The sequence below is a fragment of the Stegostoma tigrinum genome, chromosome 33, assembly GCF_030684315.1.
Source record: "Stegostoma tigrinum isolate sSteTig4 chromosome 33, sSteTig4.hap1, whole genome shotgun sequence".
Classification (NCBI taxonomy): Eukaryota; Metazoa; Chordata; class Chondrichthyes; order Orectolobiformes; family Stegostomatidae; genus Stegostoma; species Stegostoma tigrinum.
Genome location: NC_081386.1, coordinates 29,132,138 through 29,157,211, shown reverse-complemented (window position 1 = coordinate 29,157,211; position 25,074 = coordinate 29,132,138). Strand labels below are relative to the sequence as shown.

The following is a 25,074-nucleotide window of genomic DNA, read 5'->3' as shown; positions in this document are numbered from 1 at the left end:
AGGGATCCCCAGGCATCTAGCAGCAGCGATGTCAGACACTGGGATAAGCAGCCAGTCACAGTGAAGCAATAAAGGAAGTTGAAACCATCGATTCCCTTTACTTTTAATTTAAGTTCACAGATAGCGAAATAACAGATTTTAATAGGATAAAGACACAAAAATATTTTTAAAATTTTTTTAAAAATCAAAATAGGTGGCAACTTTCATCACAATAGATACATCTGATATTCTATAATATGAGTTTTTCTGTGTCAGTGAAGGTTTTTTTTCCCACAATTTTGAAATCAGCATGCTGAAAACATTCAATACAGTGTAGCTTTTTCAAGATGTAACAGTATCAAATTTGAAGTTTACATCAATTCACTACATGCTGGAGATTTCATCCCAGGGAATTTCAAGAGGAATACCCACCTGAATAAGTGTAAAATTACTCATGGAAACATCTGGATTTCCCTCTGGTCCAGAACATTTGCAGACTCTCAAATTCGCTGTTAGTTTCAGCTGAGTAAAGATTGACCTGCTGAAATTTTGGCTATTGCAAAATCTGGCCTATGGTGTAGTTAAGGGATTGAGCAAGAGATGTGATTTCTCAAGGAAGCCACATTCTGTCTTAAATTATCACGTGGAGTTCCCTCTAAGTGTCTCCAAAAATTTAAACATCTGTCTCGCTTCATCAATACTGTCAATATTTGCTTCATTTGATCAATGACTAGATTGTAATGACATTCTGTGAGAGGTTAGGACTATTCATCTGTGTGAAAGTCACTAAATCAGTGAAAGCTCTCGTCAATAGATGGGGAGTGAAGGCTGACATCAGTGGCGGTGTGCCTGTGTTTGCCTGACAGTCCTGATGCAGATTCAGGGATTCCCCTGGCAGAACCCCTCCTAAATGGGGAGGCAATGGCCTAGTGGTATTATTTTTAGACTATTCATCCAGAGATCCTGGTAATATTCTGGGGACCTGTATTCGAGTCCTGCCACAGCAAATGTTGGAATTTGAATTCAATAAATATCTGGAATTAGAAGTCTAATGATGACCGTGAAACCATTGTTGATTGTCAGGAAAAGCCCGTCTGGTTCACTAATGTCCTTTAGGGCAGGAAACTGCCATCCTTACCTGGTGGCTGATATACGACTTAATCCAATTATGGGTGGGTAATGAATGCTGGCCTGGCCAGTGACACCTACATCCTGTGAATGAACAAAACAAAAATAGCAATGGTCATGGTGGAAAGGTGATCAGAATGAAGGCGGGGCGGGGGGGAATCAAAGGTTGGATTTCTTATGGATTCTGACACAAAATATCATAAAGTAAAAGTGGGCATATCAACATGGTAGGTCTCAGGCAATGTTAATGTCCCACACAAGTCTTCTCCTAATTCCTCTTTGATTCATTCTCCCTCTTGTGTTTATCTAGCTCTCCTTTAAGTATATGTACGCCATTATCTTAATCATTTACTTCACCTCTTGAGAGTGATTTCCATATTCTCACCATTTTGAGGGTAAAGATGCTTCCCCTGAATTCTTTCACAGATTTATCCATGACTGTCCTATATTTTTGGTTCCTAGCTCTGGTCTTACCCATGGTTGATAACTTCACCACTTGTGTCTACCACGTCAAACTACTTCCTAATCTTGGAGATCTCCATCTAGTCCCCCTCAGTCTAATCTAGAGGAAAGGGACCCGGCCTGTTCATTCTTTCCCAGCGCATGTAACCTCTCTGTTCTTATTGGATTGAATGGCTATTACTCATACGAATTATTTCATGGATTCCTGGAAACTTTCCATGTTTATTAACAACTAGTTTCTATGCACCAGCTGTTGTTTGCCCTCTTCAGCTCTCTATCTGAACCACTTTGCGTTTGAACTGGGTGGGTTAGCGGCTGTTATATGCTCTAAGCCTTTCTCTGCGTAGAGTAAGCTTGAGAACAACACAACTCAGTTTGGTACGGTTATTAAAGAGAGCTGCAGAATCCTGTACGACTTAACTCAGGGCTTAAAGCTTCTGGAATCAGAGGGGATTAATGTCAAATAAACAAACTGAGTCATAAAGAGGCTATAATTATGAAACATCTGCAGCCAAACAAACCAGTCATTAGTGTGAAACAAATCTAAGTTGATGTTATTTGTTTCCATGTCTGAATTTCGATTGTACCTGTCACACACATAACAAAAGGTGTGGCTGGAATATTGAAGCACTGAGAATTGTTTTGACATGGGTTATGCAACCAGGAAATATTCGATTAAATATATGACAAACAGGTACCAAAATAAGAAATAGCAAAGAAGCACACTCAACCACTGCCCTCAGAGATAGTAAGAGCTGCTGTCTGAGTCTGAGATAATACATTGTGGAGCTCGAGGAACACAGCAGGCCAGGCATCATCAGAGGAGCAGGAAAATTGATGTTCCAGGTCGGGACCTTTCTGACATGATCCCAAAATGACCTGAAACGTCAACTTTCCTGCTCCTCTGATGATGCCTGGCCTGCTGTGGCCCTCCAGCTCTACACTGTGTTATCTCAATCACTGCCATGGCCCCTGCGTCAGAGTTAGGATCTCTTTATTACCACCATCTAGAATAGTCTGCATATTTCCTTTGCGTGTTTGCATCCACAGGTATCTTATGTTAATCTGGCGAATGCCAAAGGATTATGAAAGTTAGATCACTGGAAGGATTTAAAGAGGAGGTTGATAGATTTTGATATATCAGGAAATTGAGGGCTATGCTGAACTGATACAGAAGTGGAGTTGAACTCCGTGGCTTATCATCCATGGTTTTGTTGAATGGCAGGGCAGTCTTGAAGGGCTGAATGGCCTACTCCTGCTTCTATTTCTTATGTTCGTAATAATCTGGCAAATTAGCAGGAGTGGGTCTGTCTTCAACATAGGTTTATTCACATTAGCCAGTACAGGATACACAGTGATTCCTTTTCATTTTCATTTCTGCAGATGAACACTCCCAGGTGGAAATTGTTTTTTTTACCTGTTTGGATATGTTAGGTGACACACCCAGGTCTATCCTGAGATGGGACTTGAACCGTCTGACCCAGAGGTATAGATGATATCATTACACCACCAGAGGTCATTAATATAATTTTTTAATCCATCTTTTTGGACATATTGGGCCAGATGTTTCAAGGAGTGGCAATCACATGCACATAGCCACTCAACTCCTTCTTAATATTCAGAAAGACCTTTCTGCCAGGAGGTTCCAGCCAGGGTTCCTTACAAATGCAGAGTGAACATTAATTCTGTCATGGTCAGGGAAAGGCAAATCATTCTCCCTTTTTCACAGAAGTTGGTTGCTGCTTTCTGTGATTTAAAGATCCAGCATTGCAGGCAGGCATTCTGACAGCTCCTGTGAAAGGCTAAATACATATGGTATGGAGGACTTTAGTGTGCCAGGAGGTAGGGTGCTAGGAGGGTGGGGTGTCAGATGGGTAGGGACAGGGTTATCACCTCCAGTGTAAAGGAGATGGTGTAGTCAGGGTGGCATTACTGAGTTACCCTGAGTTAGACACTGTTTTTATTTGTCTAATCTTTTCTGGGTAACAATTTAATTAACTACCCAACTTAAATGGATATTTTAGAGGGTTTCCGACACCAGGGAATTGCCTAGCAGACTCTTCGATTTCCTGCTATTCCTTTGGATTCTGCTACATCAGGGATTCTGCTAGGTTCCCATGTGCAACTCCCAAGGCAATGCAAGTCCCAGGGCAGGTGAGACCCGAACCTGGAGCTTCACAAGACCCTCATTGCTGGTTCTTTGTTTTCTTCTATTCAACCTTTTCAGAGATGTTATGACACACCTCTGGAGCAGGTGGGACTTGAACCCTGCTCTCCAGCCTCAGAAGTGGAGCCATTACCACAGCACCCCTTGCTCATTCTCTTTTTGTGCCCAGAGTCTTCCCCGATTTGTAAAAGCTGCTATTAATCATACGTACATATTGGGCTCAATGGGTACAGTCTCTTCAACATTAACAATATACTTTGCATCATGCTCATTTTTAAAGAAAGAAAAAGCTGCCTTGAAAGAGGGCTTGCCAAATCTCTGGGATTGTTCATGATCTGTAAGTATTTAAATATTGATTCCTGAAATATTGAATATATATTCCTGTGAGAAGTCCCAGAGAAGGAAATCAGGGGGCTAATATTGTTTTTTTTTGTTGCATTTGGACCAATTTGTTTGTGAATATATTGGGGACGGGAGAAATATTGTTTGGCAGAATTTACTTGCTTGTTTTGGACCTGTTTTCATCTCTAGTGCATGCTATTATCACAGCAATATGTAATCAAATAGCCAAGGGTTTGTTTTTCCATTTGGCACAGTAAGGAAGGGGAATGTGACTGCAACACGGTCAGATGACAGGGGCATATGATTGGTGCCAAATGGTGAAACCTTGCTTCACTGGTGACTGAACTCCAGAATTTAGGAGATAAGACTTTTGAGGAAACTGTTGAGCTTTGAAGCTACTAAAATCACTTTCATTATAAACTGTGTTACGATGAGCGAAGTTTGCAAACTGCGTTTTCCTTCTGGAGATGGGAAACAGAGTTTGATATTGTTTCCAGGTGCCAAGCATCTCCACCCCAACCCCATCCCAGAAACTATTGCTCATTAAGATTTTCATAGGGGCACCCACTTAATTGGTCCGGAGTCTGATTCACTATAAAAAACTGCGGTACCAGCTGAGTGCTCTGAACTGAAGGGCTGACAGAGCCAATCGCTGATCATGGAAAGCATCAGGTACTGCCTCTACAGGTCCACCTGACATGGACAAGTCCACACAAGAGAAACAAACAGCTAGAGTGTAACATTTCTGATGACCAGAGCTGCATCCATCCTCAACCTACAAAGGAGTGAAGTAAATAAAGGTATATTACTGCAAAGTTTGATTGATAAATTGACTCTTTTTTCTCCTTTTTGTCTTCAGTCCTCTGGCCATTCCTTTAAGGTAACTGAGTTTTTAACGTATGCTGGATTGCATTTTAAATACTAGGAAATGTATAAAATCACCCACTCATATTTAACGTTTCGTGTAGTTGCTGGTTAATTCAATACTTGTGATGGGCCCTGAACCTGTGCTAAATTTTTCTCAAAGCTCAGTACTTTGTTTTCAGAATGGGTTAACAGTCAGATACAAAAGCTGTTCACAGGGATATAGCATGAGCACGGATTCAGAAAAAGTAAGCACAGGAATAGGCCATTCGAGCTTGCACCACCGTTCAATATGATCATGGCTGATTGTGCGATGTCAGTATCCCATTCCCTCTTTCTCTCCATATGCCTTGACCCCTTTAGTAACAAGGGCCATGGGCAGCTCCCTGTTGAATATATCCAATGAACTGGCCCCAACCGCTTCTTATAGGAGAGAATTCCACAGGTTCACAACTCTCTGAGTGAAGAAATTCTTCCTCGTTTCAGTCCTGAGTGGCTTACCCCTTATTCTTAGACTGTGACCCCTAGTTCTGGACTTCCCCAGCATCAGTGACATTCTTCCCACATCCAGCCTATCCAATTCCATCAGGATCTCATAGGTTTCTATGAGACCCCCCCGCCCCCTCATTCTTCTAAATTCCTCTGACTACAAGCCCAGTTGATCCAGTGTTTTTTCATATGTCAGTCCTGCCACCCTGTGAATCAGTCTGATGAACCTTTGCTGGACTCCCTCAGTAGCAAGAATGTCCTTCTTCAGACTAAGAGACTAAAACTGCACACAATACTCAAGGTGTGACCTCCCTAAAGCCCTGTATACCTTTAGCAACTGCAGATACGTTAAGTATCTTTGTGTAACACTGGTGGAAAATCAAACCTGGTTGATCCAGTAGGTGAAAGGCTCCCAAAAGATTGAACAAAGAATGAATTATTGATTTCAATTAATATGATCTAAAAATTACCACCAGAAGAAAATGGCAATAATTGTTTTTTCCCCTTGTTCATGGAATGTGGGTGTCACTAGATAGGCCAGACATTATTGCCAATCCCCAATTGCCCAGAGGGCAGTTAAGAGTCAACCAGGTTGTTGTAGAGTGTTATGCGTAGGCCAAACCAGGGCAGGTTGGTAGATTCCTTCCCGAAAGGACATTGGTAAACCAAATGGTTTTTTATAACAATTGACAGTGAGTACGAACATAGAGCCATAGAGCTGTACAGCATGAAAACAGTCCCCTTAGTCAAACTCATCCATGCTGACCAGATATCCTAAATTAATTCAGCCCCATTTGGCTCATATCCCTCTAAATCTTTCCTGTTCATATACCCATCCAGATGCCTTTTAAATGTTGTAATTGTACCAGTCTCCACCACTTCCTCTGGCAGCACCTTTCATACATGCACCACCTTCTGCATGTAAACATTTTCCCTTAGGCCCCTTTTAAATCTTTCCCCTCTCACCTTAAATCTCTGGTTTTGTACTTCCTCATCCTGTGGACAAGACCTTGTTTATCCACCCTGTCCATGTCCCTCATAATTTTATAAACTTCCAAAATGTTACCCCTCAGCCTCCAACATTCCAGGGAACATAGTTCCAGTCTGTTCAGCCTCTTTCTACAGCTCAAGCCCTCCAATCCTGGCAACATCCTTGTAAATCTGTTCTGAACCCTCGCAAGTTTCACAACGTCTTTCTTATAGCAGGGAAACCGGAATTGAACACAGTACTCCAAAAGTGGCCCCACCAATGTCCTGTGTAGCTGGAACATGACCTCGCAAATCCTACATTCAAAGCACTGACCAATAAAAGCAAGTGCACCAAATGCTTTCTTCACTATCCTGTCTACCGGCATTCCCACTTTCAAGGAGTTACAAACCTGCACTCCAGGGTTTGTTTGTTCAGCAACACTCTGCAGGACTTTACCATTATGTGTATAAAAGTCTTGCCCTGATTTGCCTTTCCAAAATGTACCACTTCACATTTATCTAAATTGAGCTCCATCTGCCACTTCTTGGCCTACCTAATTAAGGTCCCATTGTACTCTGGGGTAACCTCCTTCACTGTCCACTGCACCTCCAATTTTGGTGTCTTCTGCAATCTTGCTTAACAATACCTCCTATGTTCACATCCAAATCATTTATATAAATGACAAAAAACAGTGGACTCAGCACTGATCTTTGCCGCACATAGAGAAGATTTTTCTCAGGTTTTTATATATTGCATTCAGAGTTCTGTATAAAGATATCAGGGATAAATTGATCACCATCACACCTCTATTAGGGTGTTTAGAGTCTTTTTATGAAGTGCCTGTGGCACGCAAAACAGATAATTGAATCTACAGGAAAAACCTTCAATAAAAACAGGGGTGTTGCGTCAGCAAAGTACAGTAAGTGGAGGATAGTTACACAGCACACGTCAACCCTAGTCACTTATTCCAGGGAGAATTGATGGGGCATTTACTCAGTCGTCTCTGTTTTGGCCAGAAATAATGGTGATGTTTATAAAACCTGTATCTTGAAAGCAGCTTACGGCAAGGTATGGAGATTCAAACCTTTACCATGAGTAAAACTGAGGGCAGTTTGGCTATAAGGAGTCTAAAAATGAGGGGAAGGCGTCACCTCATGGTGTGAGTTGCAGGCGAGATTGAAATCCTGGGGTGCATGGAAACAAGTTTGTGCAGTTTTGATTTAAATAATTACCATGCAAACTCACAAATCTGTTGTACATTAGCCTTGAAGTAGCAACTGGTCTCCAACTGTGGATGATAGCAGCATCATAAATTATGCGCATTAATTGTCAATAAATAAACTTGGACAAAATAATTGAACAAAGTCTGTAGAGGGAAAAGATTGCCTCTTGTAATGCATCAACAGCATCATAAATGCTTTTTATCTTTGTTTCTTTCACCACAATCATATAGCTTACTGATAAAGTGTGCTCATGGTAATGCAAATTATAATGGAGAAATATTCCTTCAGAATCCTTTAACGAGGTACATTCTTCATACAGTAATATATGGTAAACCACATTTTTTTGGAATTCTGCAAGTTTGTTTTGCATTTTGCATGTTAGAGATGAGAGGAGGAAAGACAATGACTGATTGTTTACTTTCAATTAGCATGAAAGGCAGCACCTAAAGAGTGGAAGTGTCAACAGTTGTATATTTTATATCTCTCAGGATAGTGCAGATATGACATTAGTTTCTAATTCTGCAACAAGTTTATTTACAGTGCCTTAAAATATCTGCAGTCACAAAATGTCTGAGCTAATGTTTTACAGCTCAGCTTTCTGGCAGCACAATTTACTCAGCTCTAGATCAACATCCAGTCTTAACCAAACAAGAGCAGTAAGCACAGGTCAGACTCTCATACTCAAACATGGAACAATTGATCATGAAATTGGCTAGCTGATATGGTTGCAGGATAGTTAGCTAGAGGAGTTCATGTAATGGAAATGCAAGGAATCCATCAGAGCTGGCAACCCTTTAACACCCATCAACATACGCCAGAAAAATCCAGCAAAATGTCACACTGATGATCCCTCTTTCAATTCTTACCTTTTACTGATTGTTTTCCAGGGCAGGACATTCAAGTTGCCTCTGAACTGAAGGAATCAGCATTTTTTGGTGCCGTCTGCTTTATTCAGGTTATATGTGTACTTTTGTCTTCCATTTCTAATCAAATATTGATCAATATCCTTTGTAAAAGACTTGATCAATACACTAACTGTTTTGACTACAAGTCTGTGCACATAGAATAAAAAACAGAAAACCCCCTGTTGTGCCTTTATTGTCTAAAGGAAATATTCATCTATTTTGTTTCTGTCGTGTTGTTTTTCTATCCTCGCCTCAGGCCAGCTGCTAAATGGTATCATGGAAATTTGAAAATAGAAGGTTGTAGGGCTAGTGTTCGCTGAATTTAGACCTCTCTATAGGATGAGTTTCATACTGGCAAATAATCTTACTTCCTCCCCAGTTCATCTCTGCCCAATATCCCCTTCTATAAGTAATAACAAGTCTCTTTTTGAGTGTTACATTCAATTTAGCTCAGATCACCAGTTGTGGCCATGCTCTCAAATCACAAGTATTTGTAGTATGTCAGCATTTTCAAAAATTTACATCATCATAACTTACGATGGTGATCCTCTGTCTTCAGTAGTTGAGATATAATATTTCTGCATTTCACCACTTCAGAAACTTGAGTCCCCAGTCTCAATCTTCTCTCATGAAATCAGTTCAGTTTTGTAAATAACCGTTTGAAAATTGGCTGAAGCAGGAAGTGCTGGAGCTTTAGGCAACTGAAGACAGAACATCAGTTAATATTTTGGGTAGGTACTTTGCCTCACATCCAAAGTGGTGAAATTAACTTTCAACTTGGAGTCCTCACAAACACATTGATGTTCTTTAGAAGGTTAAGTGTATAAAGCTGCATACAGTGTAAAAACATTATATGATTTGGTACAGAGTAATGTTTGCAATAAAGTGAATCTTTTGAAATTGTTCACTATGACAAAACATTCAAACTTCAAAGGACACATGTTAAGGGTCTGAAACAAAATGAGTGTCTATGTTTTCACTGTTAGTTGTAAAATAAACTCCCAAAGAAGTGGATGGTATAAATGTATTCAACAAAAGATCTGCTTGTGCTTTTCAAGAACTTTGGTGAGTTGGGCGGTGAGGCTGACCATTCACTGTAGGAACAGGGTTGTTAATGCTTATGAGTTTTCCTTGCTTTAATTATTGATCCATTTCTTTTCAACCACCTCCTTTTGTTGCAGCACAATGAGTGCAGACGATGATGCTAAGTGGTTGGAATGGGTAACGAAGCAGTTTGAAAATATTGCTGGTGAGGATAAGGAGATTAATTTGGAAGAATTCAAGACAGCACTCAAAGTGAAAGAGGCAAGATCACTTTCTTAATGCACAAAGAACATGTTATGATTGTTGTCAGTTCAAAACTCAGCAGTTTTACATTTTTTAGGAATAGAGGGAGAACTTTCATCTCTAATAAAATGGTAGATATGGTTTATAAAGAAATGGTTAATATTTTTAATACAAATTGCAAGCAGAGAAAATCTTGCTGGATACATTTGTTACTAGATAATATTTGCACCAAGAAATTTCATCTTTAACAGTGTATTATATTTATTGTTAGGCATGTCTACAGTAATTTGGGAACTATTTGAAAGAATTGCCTTTTTGCTTGTAATAGTGTAATCAGAATTTTAATATATATGATGTTTGTCCAGTGCCGCACAGTTCTGCTGGAAGCATTAGTCAGCTGGTGGAAAATTCTATATAAATTTTCATTCAGAAATATATTGCTAGTGGACAGTATCCAGAAACAACTTTGGAATCATACTGCTTGTATGGAGGCCATTCTGCCCATTTCTCCCCCACAGGACTGTAACTTTTCTCCCTCACATGTTTACCCAACTCTTTTTGAAAGTTAATTTCAGGCAGTACATTCTAGATGGTAAGTTCTTCTTGTTGTGAATATCCTGCCATGGTTCATGTGTTTTAGTGTTTTGTGTTTAGTTCCGGGAATTAAAGATTAACTGTTGGAATTGGGTATATGCAGTTAAAGCGAGCCTGGATTTCATCAAACCTACAAGGTTAAACTGTTGATTTAAGAGGTTAATAGCGAGTAAAGTAAGATCGTAAAACAGCGATAACAAGGTGTAGAGCTGGACGAACACAGCGGGCCAAGCAGCATCATAGGAGCAGGAAAGCTGATGTTTCGGGCCTAGACCCTTCATCAGAAATGGGGGAGGGAAAGAGGGTTCTGAAATAAATAGGGAGGGGGGGAGGTGGATCAAAGATGGACAGAGGAGAAGATAGGTGGAGAGGAGACAGACAAGTTAAAGAGGCCGGGATGGAGCCATTAAAGATGAGTGTAGGTGGGGAGGTAGGGAGGGGATAGGTCAGTCCAGGGAGTATGGACAGGTCAAATGGGTGGGATGAGGTTAGGGGGTGGGAGATGGGGGTGGGGCTTGAGGTGGGAGGAGGGGATAGGTGAGAGGAAGAACAGGTTAGGGAGGCAGGGATAAGCTGGGCTAGTTTTGGGATGTGGTAGGGGGAGGGGAGATTTTGAAGCTTGTGAAATCCACAAGCACCATTGGGCTGCAGGGTTCTCAAGCAGAATTTGAGTTGCTGTTCCTGCAACCTTCGGGTGGCATCGTGGTGGCACTGCAGGAGGCCCAGGATGAACATGTCATCTAAGGAATGGGAGGGGGAGTTGAAATGGTTCGCGACTGGGCGGTGCAGTTATTTATTGTGAACCAAGCATAGGTGTTCTGCAAAGTGAATCCAAGTCTCCGAACCCTCTTCCCCTCCCCCAATTATAATGAAGGGTCTAGGCCCAAAATGTCAGCTTTCCTGCTCCTAAGATGCTGCTTAGCCTGCTGTGTTCATCCAGATCTCCACCTTGTTATCTCGAATTCTCCAGCATCTGCAGTTCCCATTAGCTCATAAAACAGCGTGTGAATTTACTTAGCTAAGAGCTGGAGACTCATCATCTGCTATGTTTACATGAACTGAATTTACTAAATATGATTTTCTTATGGGAATTAAGTTAGTTTAAAAGCATTCAGTGATGGCCTGACAGGTTAGAACCCCGTCTTACTTCCTCAAATCAAATAAACTATTCTAAATGACAGATGGAAATGCTTGTTTGACTTGGAATCTGGAATAAAAGCCCAGCTAAATTCTGTGGGCAGCATAGTAACTCAGTGGTTAACACTGCTGCCTCACAGCACCAGGAATCCGGGTTCAGTTCCATCCTCAGGTGACTGTCTGTATGGAGTTTGCACATTCTTCCCATGTCTATGTGGATTTCCTCTGGGTGCTCTGGTTTCCCCCCACAGTGCAAAGATGTGCAGGTTAGGTGGATTAGTCATGGAAAATAAAGTGCGACAGGGGTACAGCTGGTGGGTGTGGGGAGCAGTGTGGGTCTGGTTGGAATGCTCTTTGGAAGGTCAGTGTAGATTGGGCTGAATGGCCTTCTTCCATACTGTACGGCTGCTATGATTCTATTCTCCTTGAAGGAAATGAGGAATAATTCACTTATGGGATGGTCTGCAGCAGGCTCCATCATCATGGCTGTAGGTATAGCTTAGGAAGGCTATTTGGTTTTTGTTTATCTGGGTGTTTGCAGAGAAAGGTTTTTAGTTACAGTTGAAAACTTATGTGGTTACTAACTCACAGAGAGAAGGTGGCCGAAATAAATGACAGACAGAGCTGTGCTGTAAGCAGAGGAAAACACTAACTTCGTCATTGACCGTTTGCAGAGAGGATAAGGCTTAATCTCAGTTTGTAACTTGTGAGAAACAACAGCTGGGTTACTGCCTAGTTTGACTCCAGTGGGAGAACCTACAGTGGACCTCCCACGGTTTTATTGCAAAAGAAAGAAGCTAGCAGATTAATTTGGAAGTATTGAAAAAGAAAGTAGACAAAGAGAGTGAGGCATCCACAGTCAAGAGATGGTAAATGAAGATATTACCTACAAGAATATCTACAGACAAAAAAATTTGTGGATTGTGGCACAGTTAAGGATGGTCCCTACAAAGGGAGCTTTATGTGCCTTATGAGAGAATTCTTGAGGGGAGAGGAAGTAAACCTGAGTACATAATGTGTATAATTATGATCCGTGCAATTAAATTAAGACTGCTGATTTTGTTCAAATCTTTTACATTCAATAATGTTTGTTTTGTTTTTGAAAAAAGTGAAACCTTGTGGTGCACTTCATTTGGTAAAAACACGATAATCAGATTCCTTTTTATACTTTAATGGACTCAAATTGGATTGTTCCACTCTCAGAATGTATTTTTCTGACCTCAGTCTGATTCTTCTACCAAGTGAACCTAAACCTTTGCACTGTAGTTATTAACTTTCCTGGCAGTGGAAACATTTTCTCCCCATCTATACTAAAGTTGTTCATGATTTTGAACAACCCTGTTCAATCTAACCTAAACCTTTCATACCTGAAGGCTAACAATCTGATTTCTCTGTCTCTCCATCTACTGAATAAAGAAACTAGAATTTAAGTTGAACCTTAGGACGTACCAAAGTACTTTAAGATGAGTTGATTACTTTCAAATTGCAATAAGCTGACCAGTGGGAGAATTGGCGCACAGCAAGTCCCTGCAAGCCTTATTTAGAAGTGCTGTTTGATAGAGGGATGTTGTTTAGGACTGGGAAATGTTACTCCTCAACATCAAACACTGCTCTAGGATAGTTAGCAGCCAACAGAGGCGACAGGTCGGACATCAGGTTCATGCAACATCCGGGAAATGAATTCTGGTCATTTCAGAAAGCACTTGACTGGCTGCTAGAATTTACATGGCGACCTGTCATTAAGTTTGAACCCACAACTTTTGGATTCAGAAGCAAATGTACTATCTGTTATCCCTCACTGATCTATAATGAGCATTTTAATTTGGAATATCGTAAGCATGGGGCACTCAGAACTCCACAAACAAGGCTGACATTCCCAGTGCAGAATGGATGGAGTTCTGCATGTTGGAGAATTCTTCTTTTGAATGTAACATTAAAGAAAGATTCCACCTGCCCTTGGGACGATGGAGAAAGCAGCCAAAAGGAAAAGAAAGACTTGCATCAGGATCTGCCTTTGTTGAACACTGGACATCCTGAAGCACTTTATAGCCAAGTAAAGACTTCATATTTGGCACGGTGGCTCAGCGGTTAGTACTGCTGCCTCACAGCACCAGGGGCCTGGGTTTGATACCACCCTCAGGCGACTGTGTGTGTGGAGTTTGCACATTCTCCCTGTGTCTGTGTGAATTTCTTCCCACAGTCCAAACATACGTAGATTAGGTAGATAGGCTATGCTAAATTGCCCATAGTCTCCAGTGATGTGCAGGCAAGGTAGATTAGCCATGGGGAATGCAGGGTTACAAGGATAGGGTAGTTAGGTGTCTCTGGGGGATGCCCTTCAGTAGGTTGTTATGGACTGGATGGGCCAAATTGCCTGATTCCCCGCTGTAGGTGTTCTATGAATCTATGATCTGAAATGTATTCACTGCTGTAAAGGAAAGGCAGCAAAGAGGGAGTGAAACTAATTGGTAGCTCTTCCAGAGAGCTAGCACAGCCGTTATGGATCAAATAATCTCTTTTGGTGCTATAAGAATTTTTTTTTGTGTTGAATCACCAGTTTCTTTCTTTTTAGTCAGGTACTAAAATGTTGCCTTTGTATTCTCATCTCAGTCTTTCTTCGCAGAAAGGTTCTTTACTCTGTTTGACTCTGATGGGAGTGGCAGTATAAGTTTGGATGAATTATTGAAAGCTTTGAATCTCCTCACACATGGAAGTGAAACAGACAAACTACGATTCCTTTTCCAGGTCTACGATGTCGATGGTAATTTATAATTGAATCAATTGGCATGCCTTTGACAGGAAAAGCAGATAGGAGTTTTGTAGCATGTACAATGCAGTGAAAATCTCGGTATCATATTACAATCATTAAGTGATTTTCTTGTTTATTTGTACAATACAAAATTCATAGGGCAGGATCCCACTGCTTTTTGTACAATTACTCTCAATTGCAACTTAATGGTAATGCAGGAGAGAGGAAGAGTAGGTTATATTATTGAGCTTCAGAAGTAAGAAGAGGGAGAGAAAAGTTGCCATACAAAACATTAATTATTGAGAAAGATACATTAACATATATGTTTTGATAAAAGTTGGACATTCAGTGAGCTGGATTGACTACTAGATGAAAAGGTTTTCCTTACTCTTCAGCAGGATGCATGAGTAGAATTGGAGTTTATTCAGATACAGGAGCAACACTCAAATATCTGTTGCACTTAAACGATGTGGAAACTTAACATCTTTGAGAGACAGAAAAACAGGATTTGTCAATGGAGAACAAAGTGCATTTGAAATGATAATTTAGCAAGGAAGGAAACAATGAACATTCATCCTGAGATACACATAGATAGTTAGGCAAAGGATAGCGATGTTAAAAATGGAATAGGGTGAAACTGGCAGGACAGACCAGCAGAGAGGGCAGCACAGTGGGATACAGTTGGGAGGGTGTTGGTCTAGGGGTCCTCAACATTGACTTTGGACTCCATGAAGTCTCATGGCTTCGGGTTCAACATGGGCAAGGAAACCTCTTGCTGCTTACTACATACCGTTTTCCCTCAGCTCATGAGTCAGTACTCCTCAATGTTGAACAACAGTTAGAGGAAGCACTGAAGATAGTGAGGGCACAAAATATACTCTGCGTGGGGGATTTCAATGTCCACCGTCAAGAGTGGCTCGGCAGCAGTAATACATTGAACTGGTCGGGTCCGAAAGGACGTAGCTGCTAGACTGGGTCTGCGGCAGGTGGTGAGGGAACCAACAAGAAGGAGAACATACTTTAACTCATCCTTACCAATTTGCTGGCTGCAGATGCATCTGTCCATGACAGTATCAGTAAGAGTGAGCATTGCACAGTCCTTGTGGAGACGAAGTCCCGCCTTCACATTGAGAACAACCTCCATCATGTTGTGTGGCACTATCACCGTGCTAAATGGGACAGACATCACACAGATCTAGCAGCTCAAGACTGGGCATCCATGAAGCGCTGTGGGCCATCAGTAGCAGCAGAATTGTACTCCAGCACAATCTGTACCCTCATGGCCTGGCATATCCCCTACTCAACCATTACCAACAAGCCAGGGGATCAATCCTGGTTCAATGGAGAGCGCAGGAGTGCATGCCAGGAGCAGCACCAGGCATACCTGAAGATGTGGTATCAATCTGGTGAAGCCAACAATCCGGACTAGTTGCATGCCAAACAGCAAAAGAAACAAGTGATAGACAGAGCTAAGCAATCCTGCAACAAACAGATTAGAACTAAGCTCTGCAATCCGGCCACATCCAGTCGTGAATGATTGTGGACAATGAAAAACTCACTGGAGGAGGAGGATCCACAAATATCCCCGTCCTCAATGATGGAAGAGCCCAGAGCATCAGTGCAAAAGATAAGACTGAAGCTTTTGCAGCAATCTTCAGCTGGAATTGCTGAGTGTATGATCCATCTCAGCCACCTCCAGTGGCCCCCAGCATTAGAGATACCAGTCTTCAGCCAATTCGAATCAGTCCATATGATATCAAGAAATGGTTGGAAACACTGGATACTGAAAAGGCTATTGGCCCTGACAATATTCCAGGAATAGTGCTGAAGACTTGTGCTCCAGAACCTGCCACTCTCCTAGCCAAGCTGTTTCCAGTACAGTTACAACACTGGCATCTACCCAACAATTACTGCCCCATCAGTCGACTCTCCATCATCAGTAAAGTGATGGAAGGTGTCAGTAACAGTGCTATCAAGCAGCACCTGCTCAGCAATAACCTGCTCAGTGACGCCCAGTTTGGGTTCAGCCAGGGCCACTCAGCCCCTGACCTCATTACAGCCTTGTTCAAACATGGACACAAGAACAGAGTGTGGCATTAAGGAGCCCTGGCAAAACTGGAATCAATGGGTATCAGGGGGCAAACTCTCTGGCGGTTGGAGTCATACATGATGCATAGGAAGATGGTTGTGGTTGTGGGAGGTCAATCATGCCAGCTCCAGGACATCTCTGCAGGAATTCCTTAGGGTAGTGCCCTAGGCCCAACCATCTACAGCTGCTTCATCAATGACCTTTCCTGCATCAGAAGGTCAGAATTGAGGATGTTTGCCAATGATTACACAATTTTCAGCACCATTCATGACTCCTCAGATACTGAAACAGTCCATGTTCACATGCAACAAGATCTGGACAATATCCAGGCTTGGGCTGAGAAGTGGCAAGTAACATTCGTGCCACACAAATGCCAGGCTCTGACCATCACCAATAAGAGGCAATCTAACAACAGTCCCTTGACATTCAATGATGTTACTGAATCCCCCACTGTCAACATCCTGGGGGTTACCATTGATCAGAAACTTAACTGGACTCACCACATTAACACACTGGCTACAAAAGCAGGCCAGAAGCTGGGAATACTGCGGCAAGTAACATTTCCTGACTCCTCAAATCTTGTCCGCCATCTACAAGGCCCAGGTTAGGAGTGTGATGGAATACTTCCCACTTGCCTGGATGAGTGCAGCCCCAGCAACACCCAAGAAGCTTGACACCATCCAGGACAAAGCAGCCCACTTGATCACCACTACATCCACAAGCATCCACTCCCTCCATCACCAACACTCAGTAGCAGCAGTGATGCTCTGCAGAAATTCACCAAAGATCCTCAGACAGCAGCTTCCACACACATGACCACTTCCGTGTAGAAGGACAAGGGCAGCACACACATGGGAACACCACCACCTGCAAGTTCCCCTCCAAGCCACTCTCCATCCAGACTTGGAAATATATTGCCGTTCCTTCACTGTCGCTAGGTCAAAATCCTGGAATTCCCTCCCTAGTATCATTGTGGGGCAACTCACAGCAGGAGGACTGCAGCTGTTCAAGAAGGCAGCTCACCACCATCTTCTCAAGGGCAACTAGGAGTGGGTAAGCATGCTGGGCCCAGCCAGCAACACCTATGCCCCACAAATGAATAGCAAAATAAACTATCAAAAGGAAGATAAAGTAAGTCTTAGTCGGACTTATTGAAGAAATTAGCAAGATTTTAGTACCCCATCAAGGAACAGGGATGTCAAGATGTAGCAGTTGCATCAATTTCTTCCTGTTCCTCAATTCCTCACTGTGTTGAATCCAAAACTAATTTTATCAACTGTTACAGCTCAGAATCTTAAAAGTTGTGCAACATCATGTTGGTTAAATTCAGTTTTGGCAGATGCAAAATTGTCAGTTATGGAAGTCAATTGTAAGAAAATTCAGGTCGTTGTTTGATGGAGGCCTAATTGGCATCCCTTACAAAGCTAAATTTCATCTGCATTATCTCCCTCAGTTACTTATTCATCTTGTAGCTGATGAACGTTTAAAATCCATGCTTTGCCTTGTCGCCGAACCTCACTCTCTGGTCTGCTTCCTCTTGGCTCCTGTTCTTGGTGACATTAATGATATCCTGCACCAAGAATACTTGCTTAGGTTTTCCACCATAGAAATCTTTCCTCTTGCAGCTTGTAAAGTCATTAGAAGGAGGAATTGTGAGATTACCACCTTTTCACTTATACTATCCAGTTTCAGTCAATGTATGGCCTATTGCAAGCCCACAATGAAGGTACTCCCTATAATCATTCTCAGGTAACCTCTTATGTATAGGTAACCACCTGATTATTCCTGTAAACAACTGTCGTACAGATTGTTTTGAATGAAGTCTTTTGAACTCCTTGGGTACATTATTGCTTTGTGATGATTCTCAGTTATTCATCATTTTCTGTACGAAACAATGATATCTTGCTCTTTCAGTTAATAAATTCAACCCAAATTTAAGTTGTAATTCTTCATGTACTAGCTTGTTTATTAGCACAACAACAATTCTGAGACTGTAACAGATTGTACAATCAGTAAGTTTTGCACAGTACTATTGCTTATCCCCTACATAACAGACTGAATCACCTGTTCCCATATCCTTCTGTAAACCTTTTGCTTTTAGTCATCTTTTTCATCTCTTCTTAAATGTTGACATGATTCCTGTTTCAATCAGAGTCCCCCGTTGTACATACCATAGCCGAACAATCCTACTCTTCAACAATGATAACATGCATTATGTCACACATGTAACACACTAAATTGTTCCCAAGGTATTTGTAAAAGTGTATGAAATAAAGTTTGAGGTTGAGCCACATGAAGAACTATTATGATGGGGGCCAAAAGTAGGTTTTATGAGTTAGCCTAAAGCAGAAGAGAGAGAGGGAGAGAGAGAGAGAAAAAAACACGGAACAAAATGTTTAGGAAACTAATTATGGAGCTTGGAACCTCAGTAGTAGTAGACCTGGCTGCTAAATTTGGAGACACATAAACCAGGAATGAACATTGGAGGAAAGCAGAGATCTTGAAAAGTTGTAGGGCTGAAAAAGTATTTATATAGAGAAGAAGGAACATAGCCATTGAGAGATTTGAACACTGGATGATGTTTAGTTTTATACCAGTGACATTTGTTCTAAATCCTTCAGTAACAGGAAACAGCCTATTTCTCTTTAACTTTTAAAAAATAAACTCTCTTGATTCACCCTGTAATCATCCATAATCCAATAACAGCCCTGATTTACTATTGCTGCAACTATCAACTCACAGGCAGTGGCTCCATAGACCCCGATGAGTTACGCATCGTCCTCAAATCCTGTTTACGGGAAAGTGCGATTTCCTTACCAGAGGAAAAACTTGATGACCTCACAATGGCATTGTTCGAGTCGGCCGACAAAGACAACAGTGGTGCCATTACTTTTGAGGAGCTCAAGGAAGAGCTGGAGAACTTTCCGGAAGTAATGGAGAACCTGACAATAAGGTAATGTTAGAAAAATGAAGTTGGCTTTGATTCAATTTCCGAGCTAGCCAGGAAACAGCAAAAAATTGCTGATATTTTGTGGACTGAATTTTTAACACCTCATAAGATTGCTATGCGCAGCAAATGTAATCGTTATGCTGGTATAGGTCGCAATGTACTTAAATTGATGATAAGTTGGTTATTGGGGCAAAGAAGGCAAAGATTTAACCTGAAGTATAACCCAGTCAATAACTGGCTAAACACTGCCTGGTGCATTAAAGTTACCAGTTGGATATATTCCTAGAGATCCAACATTAGTTCTCATCTCCAAATGCCCCATGCAGTCAACAACCTTTCTCTGCCATCATTGTTTCTTTATAACTCATCAATTGAGGTCTTCAAAGAAAATATATAAAGTACAATATTCTTAATACTCCCCTCTCAGGGGCATTGTGGGTCAACCTACAGCACATGAACTGCAGCGGTTCAAGAAGGCAGCTCACCACCACCTTCTCAAGGGCAACTAGGGATGGGCAATAAATGCTGGGCCCAGCCAGAGATGCCCCACATCCCATGAGTGAATAAAAAAAAGAAAAAAATATTCAATGCCACCGTACTGAATTATTGCCCACCGACTCCCACAGCTACCTAGAATAGACCTCCTCCCACCCACCCTCCTGCAAAAATTCCATCCCCTATTCCCAATTCCTCCACCTCCACTGCATCTGCTCCCAGGATGAGGCATTCCACTCCGCACATCCCAGATGTCTACGTTCTTCCAGGACTGCGACTTTCGTCCCACAGTGGTCGAGAATGCCCTTGACCGCGTCTCCCGCATTTCCCGCAACACATCCCTCACACCCCGCCCCCGCCACAACCGCCCCCAGAGGATCCCCCTCATTCTCACATACCACCCCACCAAGCTCCGGATACAACGCATCATCCTCCGACACTTCCGCCATCTACAATCTGACCCCACCACCCAAGCCATTTTTCCATCCCCACCCTTGTCTGCCTTCCGGAGAGACCACTGTCTCCGCGACTCCCTTGTCCGCTCCACACTCCCCTCCAACCCCACCACACCCGGCACCTTCCCCTGCAACCGCAGGAAGTGCTACACTTGCCCCCACACCTCCTCCTTCACCCCTATCCCAGGCCTCAAGATGACCTTCCATATCAAGCAGATGTTCACCTGCACATCTGCCGATGTGGTATATTGTATCCATTGCAACCGGTGTGGCTTCCTGTACATTGGGGAAACCAAGCAGAGGCTTGGGGACCGCTTTGCAGAACACCTCCGCTTGGTTCGCAACAAACAACTGCACCTTCCAGTCGCGAACCATTTTAACTCCCCATCCCATTCCTCAGATGACATGTCCATCATGGGCCTCCTGCAGTGCCACAATGATGCCACCCAAAGGTTGCAAGAGCAGCAACTCATATTCCACTTGGGAACCCTGCAGCCCAATGTTATCAATGTGGACTTCACCAGCTTCAAAATCTCCCCTCCCCACTGCATCACAAAACCAGCCCAGCTCACCCCTCCCCCCACTGCATCCCAAAACCAGCCCAGCTTGTCTCCGCTTCCCTAACCTGTTCTTCCTCTCACCCATCCCTTCCTCCCACCTCAAGCCCCACCTCCATTTCCTACCTACCACCTCATCCCGCCTCCTTGACCTGTCCATCTTCCCTGGACTGACCTGTCCCCTCCCTACCTCCTCACCTATACTCTCCTCTCTACCTGTCTTCTTTTCTCTCCATCTTTGGTCCGCCTCCCCTTCTCTCCCTATTTATTCCAGCTCCCTCTCCCCATCCCCGTCTCTGATGAAGGGTCTAGGCCCGAAACTTTTGTGTCAGCTTTTGTGCTCCTGAGATGCTGCTTGGCCTGCTGTGTTCATCCAGCTCCACGCTTTGTTATCTAAGACTTTTAGGGCATTTGACAGGGTAGGTGCAGAGAGGTTACTTTGTTTTGCAGGAGAGTATAGGACCAGAGGGACTAATCTTAGAGCAAGGAGTCTCATATTTAAGATAGTGAGGAGGAGAAGCTTCTTCTCTCTGAGGATAGTGAATCTATAGGCATCTATTTATTGGACATCATTGCGCAAGATTTCTGCTTCATAATTGTGCCACCAATGCTCAGTAGTAGCAATGTGTACAATCTACAAGCTACGCTAAGGGTCCTTAGACAGCACCTTCCAAACCCACGACCACTTGCATCTAGAAGGACAAGGGCAGAAAATACATGGGAACACCACTACCTTCAAGATCATCTCCAAGCCATTCTGTAGAAGCAGAGACATTAAGCGTATTAAAAACTGAGGTAGACAGCTTTTTAATCTGTAATGGAATTGAACTAAGTCTACAGAGGCCGGTATTCCATTACCAAATCACCCTTTAAAAAGTCCTTGACTATTGTGGTACCTCATACAGTGGCACCCCTGACACTCAACCTTTTTATATCAGCCAGGGCTCTCTGATTGGATCAGATTAATAGCCACAACCAGGGAACTCATGTTCTATGAGGTCTAGCTGCCTGACCTTGTTTCATTTGCTACAGGAATTAAGGTCTTCAGGGGGAAGAGGCAAGAAAGTAGAAATGAGGATTATCAGACCAGCCATCATCTCAGAATGCTGGAGCAAACTCATTGGGCTGAATGGCCTCCATCTGCTCCTACATCTTGTGGTCCCTTGGGTTTTCCCTATGCTTTTAATCTCTATGGAGATTAATCTTTAGACTGTGGACTGTTAGCAACTCCATGATCTACGATCTGTGCATCAACCTTGGAAACTGACCTTCCCTGAACTAAATATCCCGATTTTAGAAACATAACTTTGTTGAAAAACATGCAGAATTCTGAAACAAATTGTAGCACAGTCCCATTGGAGCAGCCCTGTCTCTGCATAAATGAATGATTGAATCCGAGATCTGCCTGTGTGGCTGTGGGGCACTCAAAGAGAGGATTCATTCAACCTCCCACCACTTCAATTTTACCAGATTGAATCATTGGCTTCATCAAGACTTTTGACCAAGTTGGAGTAAAGGTGTTGTTTCTACAAAGGTTCCATACACTTGTTCGATATTTGCAGCAATTCTCTAATTGCTGTCAGCAACAGGCATGTTTAATTAAGCATAAATAATGAGCTATATTGTATACAAGTTTGTTGGCTGTTGAATCAGTTAGTTATATTTAGACTTTTGTGGCAGAAAGACCATATGATCTAAACCTGTGTGAAGCCCTCTTGGAGGTTAATATGCAGATGGCAAGAAGGGGGACTGTTGCAATAATACATGGCCCTTATTCCAAAACTTTGAGGTTTCTGGATGAAATTACAAAGCTCTAAAAGCTGTTATTAAAAGATTGATGTCCATATCAAACGGTTTGTGTGTACCTTATGTCACACTAATATTTTATCACAGAGTGCACCGAGTTAGCTACATGGATCTCATAGAGTCTGTAACGTCAATGGTATAAATAAAGCAAGGTCCAGGACTGTTGGCTCTCTGAAACATGTCTCTCTGATTCTGTTGCCAATGCCAGGAAACTGGTTCATTTGATATCAGCAGATTGTCAATGTTGACTCTCTTCGGTATAATTCACTTACAGGACATTGGCATCACTGACTGGGCACACATTTGTTATCTATCGGAGGGTGCTTATGCTGAGCCCCTCCTTGAACTGCTGCAGTTAATTTGGTGTAGGTAGACCCACACTGCCATTAGGATGGAGTTCCAGGATTTTGACCCACCAACAGTGAAGGAAGCCCGATGTATTTCCAAATAAGGATGGTGAATGGCTTGGAGATGATCTTGAAGGTAGTGATGTTCCCATGTATTTTCTGCCCTTGTCCTTCTAGATGCAAGTGGTCGTGGGTTTGGAAGGTGCTGTCTAAGGACCCTTGGTGTATCTTGTAGATTGTACACATTGCTACTACTGAGCATTGGTGGCACAATAATGAAGCAGAAATCTTGTGCAATGATGTCCAATAAATAGATGCCTATGTTCCTCTCTGCACTGTGGTCTTGAGCACTGGATACAGACACTGAGAGATTGATCCGTCATTTCAATCATGATTTGTAGAGGTACATTACCTGAGTAGTGCTGTGTTGAAACATTTGCAAAGAGATTAGATGCAAATGAATTAAGCACTTGTGCAGGAATAGTAGCAATTTGAAAATAAATCCTGTCATTTCTAACGAGTTTGAAGTAAAGCTCCTTCAGCATTAACAGGCAATAATTAAACAATTCAAATTAAGTTTCATTTTCCACTACTTTAATGGTGTTATAAGTGTGTGTTTGCATCTCCATTAATATAGCAAAGGAAAAAATCCCAAATAAATATGTTAAATGTTACAAGGCATGAGATAACACGTAATAGAAAATTAGGTGAGGCAAGAGTGAACAAATTGAAGCATTTTTCACATAACAAAGTAATTGTTGCTGCTTGAATGTGGTAGAATGTTGGACCAGTGCCAATTAGGATTTTACGAAAATTATAGTTTTTAATTATGGTATGTAAAGTAGATGGTGAAATTTGAATTCAATGAACATCTGGAATCCAGAGTCTCACAATGAACCATGAATCAATCGTCAGAAACACTTATTGGGTTCACAAATGTCCCCGGGGAAAGAAACTGCTATTTTTACCTGGTCTGGACAACATGTAACTTCAGTCCCAAAGCAATATGGTTGACTCTTAGCTGCCCTCTGGGCAATTCAGGATGAGCCTAGCCAGCAACAACTTCATCATGTGAATGAAGAATTAAAAAAAAACAGGGCATACCATTAAATTGGGCCATTTGGTCCACACCAATGCTTAAGCTCCAGACAAGCTTTCTCCCAACTCTTTTCATCAAATGGTGTCAGCATTAAGTTCAATCCTTTCTCCCTCATGTAATCTAACTCCCCTTTGAATGTCTCTCTATTGTTTGCCTCATCTAATATTCATGGTCATTATTTTAACATGTGCTTTGATGCCACACAATAAGCTTGGATAATTTCCAGACTGATCGAGGAACGAGGAAAGTCACAAACTGTCTTCAAGCTACAACTTCAAAGTAACACTATTTATTATAACTTCATACTAAACACTGCTGTTTTTGGTGGTCATAGATACATCAAGCTCTGGTTTATGGTTAAATCAGTCACAAACTAATCTATCTTCTTTGTGTATTTAGGTCCACACGCTCTTGTAAGTCTTCCGGAGACTCGTCTCTAATGTAATGTGTTATAGTCTAATGTGGTCTATTCTGCCTCCATCATGTTGTTCTATTCGTGCTCAGTGATGTGCAGCTCTGTGAAATTACCACAATTTTGCTCCAGGGTCCTGAAGCTCTTAGACAACAATAGCTGGTTCCATTCTTTACATAAAGAGGTTTTTCCTGAATATCCTAATGGATTTATTAATGGCTATTGTGTATTCATGGCCTTTAGTCTTACCAGTAGAAAAAAATTCTCAATGAATTCCATATCAAATGTTTAATAATCATAAAGATCCCTATCAGGACCTCCACAACCTTCCCTTTTAGACAATAGACAATAGATGCTGGAGTAGGCCATTCGGCCCTTCGAGCCAGCACCACCATTCATTATGATCATGGCCGATCATCCACAATCAGTATCCTGTTCCTGCCTTATCCCCATAACCCATGATTCCACTATCTTTAAGAGCTCTATCTATCTCTTTCTTGAAAGTTTCCAGAGAGTTGGCCTCCACTGAAGTAAAGAATTCCAGCCTGTCCAATTTCACCTGATAAAC

The 25,074-nt window shown here is 42.0% G+C and overlaps 1 protein-coding gene across 1 annotated transcript in view; it reads left to right on the top strand.

Annotated features, from left to right (window-relative positions):
• Positions 1–25,074, top strand: part of nox5 (NADPH oxidase, EF-hand calcium binding domain 5) — a 94,744-nt gene that overhangs the window by 4,754 nt on the left and 64,916 nt on the right. The window contains exons 3-6 of the mRNA XM_059639193.1: positions 8,512–8,579; positions 9,711–9,834; positions 14,158–14,308; positions 19,128–19,338. Of these exons, the coding sequence (XP_059495176.1) occupies positions 9,715–9,834; positions 14,158–14,308; positions 19,128–19,338 (482 nt within the window). The 5' untranslated portion in view covers positions 8,512–8,579; positions 9,711–9,714. The remainder of the gene's footprint in view (positions 1–8,511; positions 8,580–9,710; positions 9,835–14,157; positions 14,309–19,127; positions 19,339–25,074) is intronic.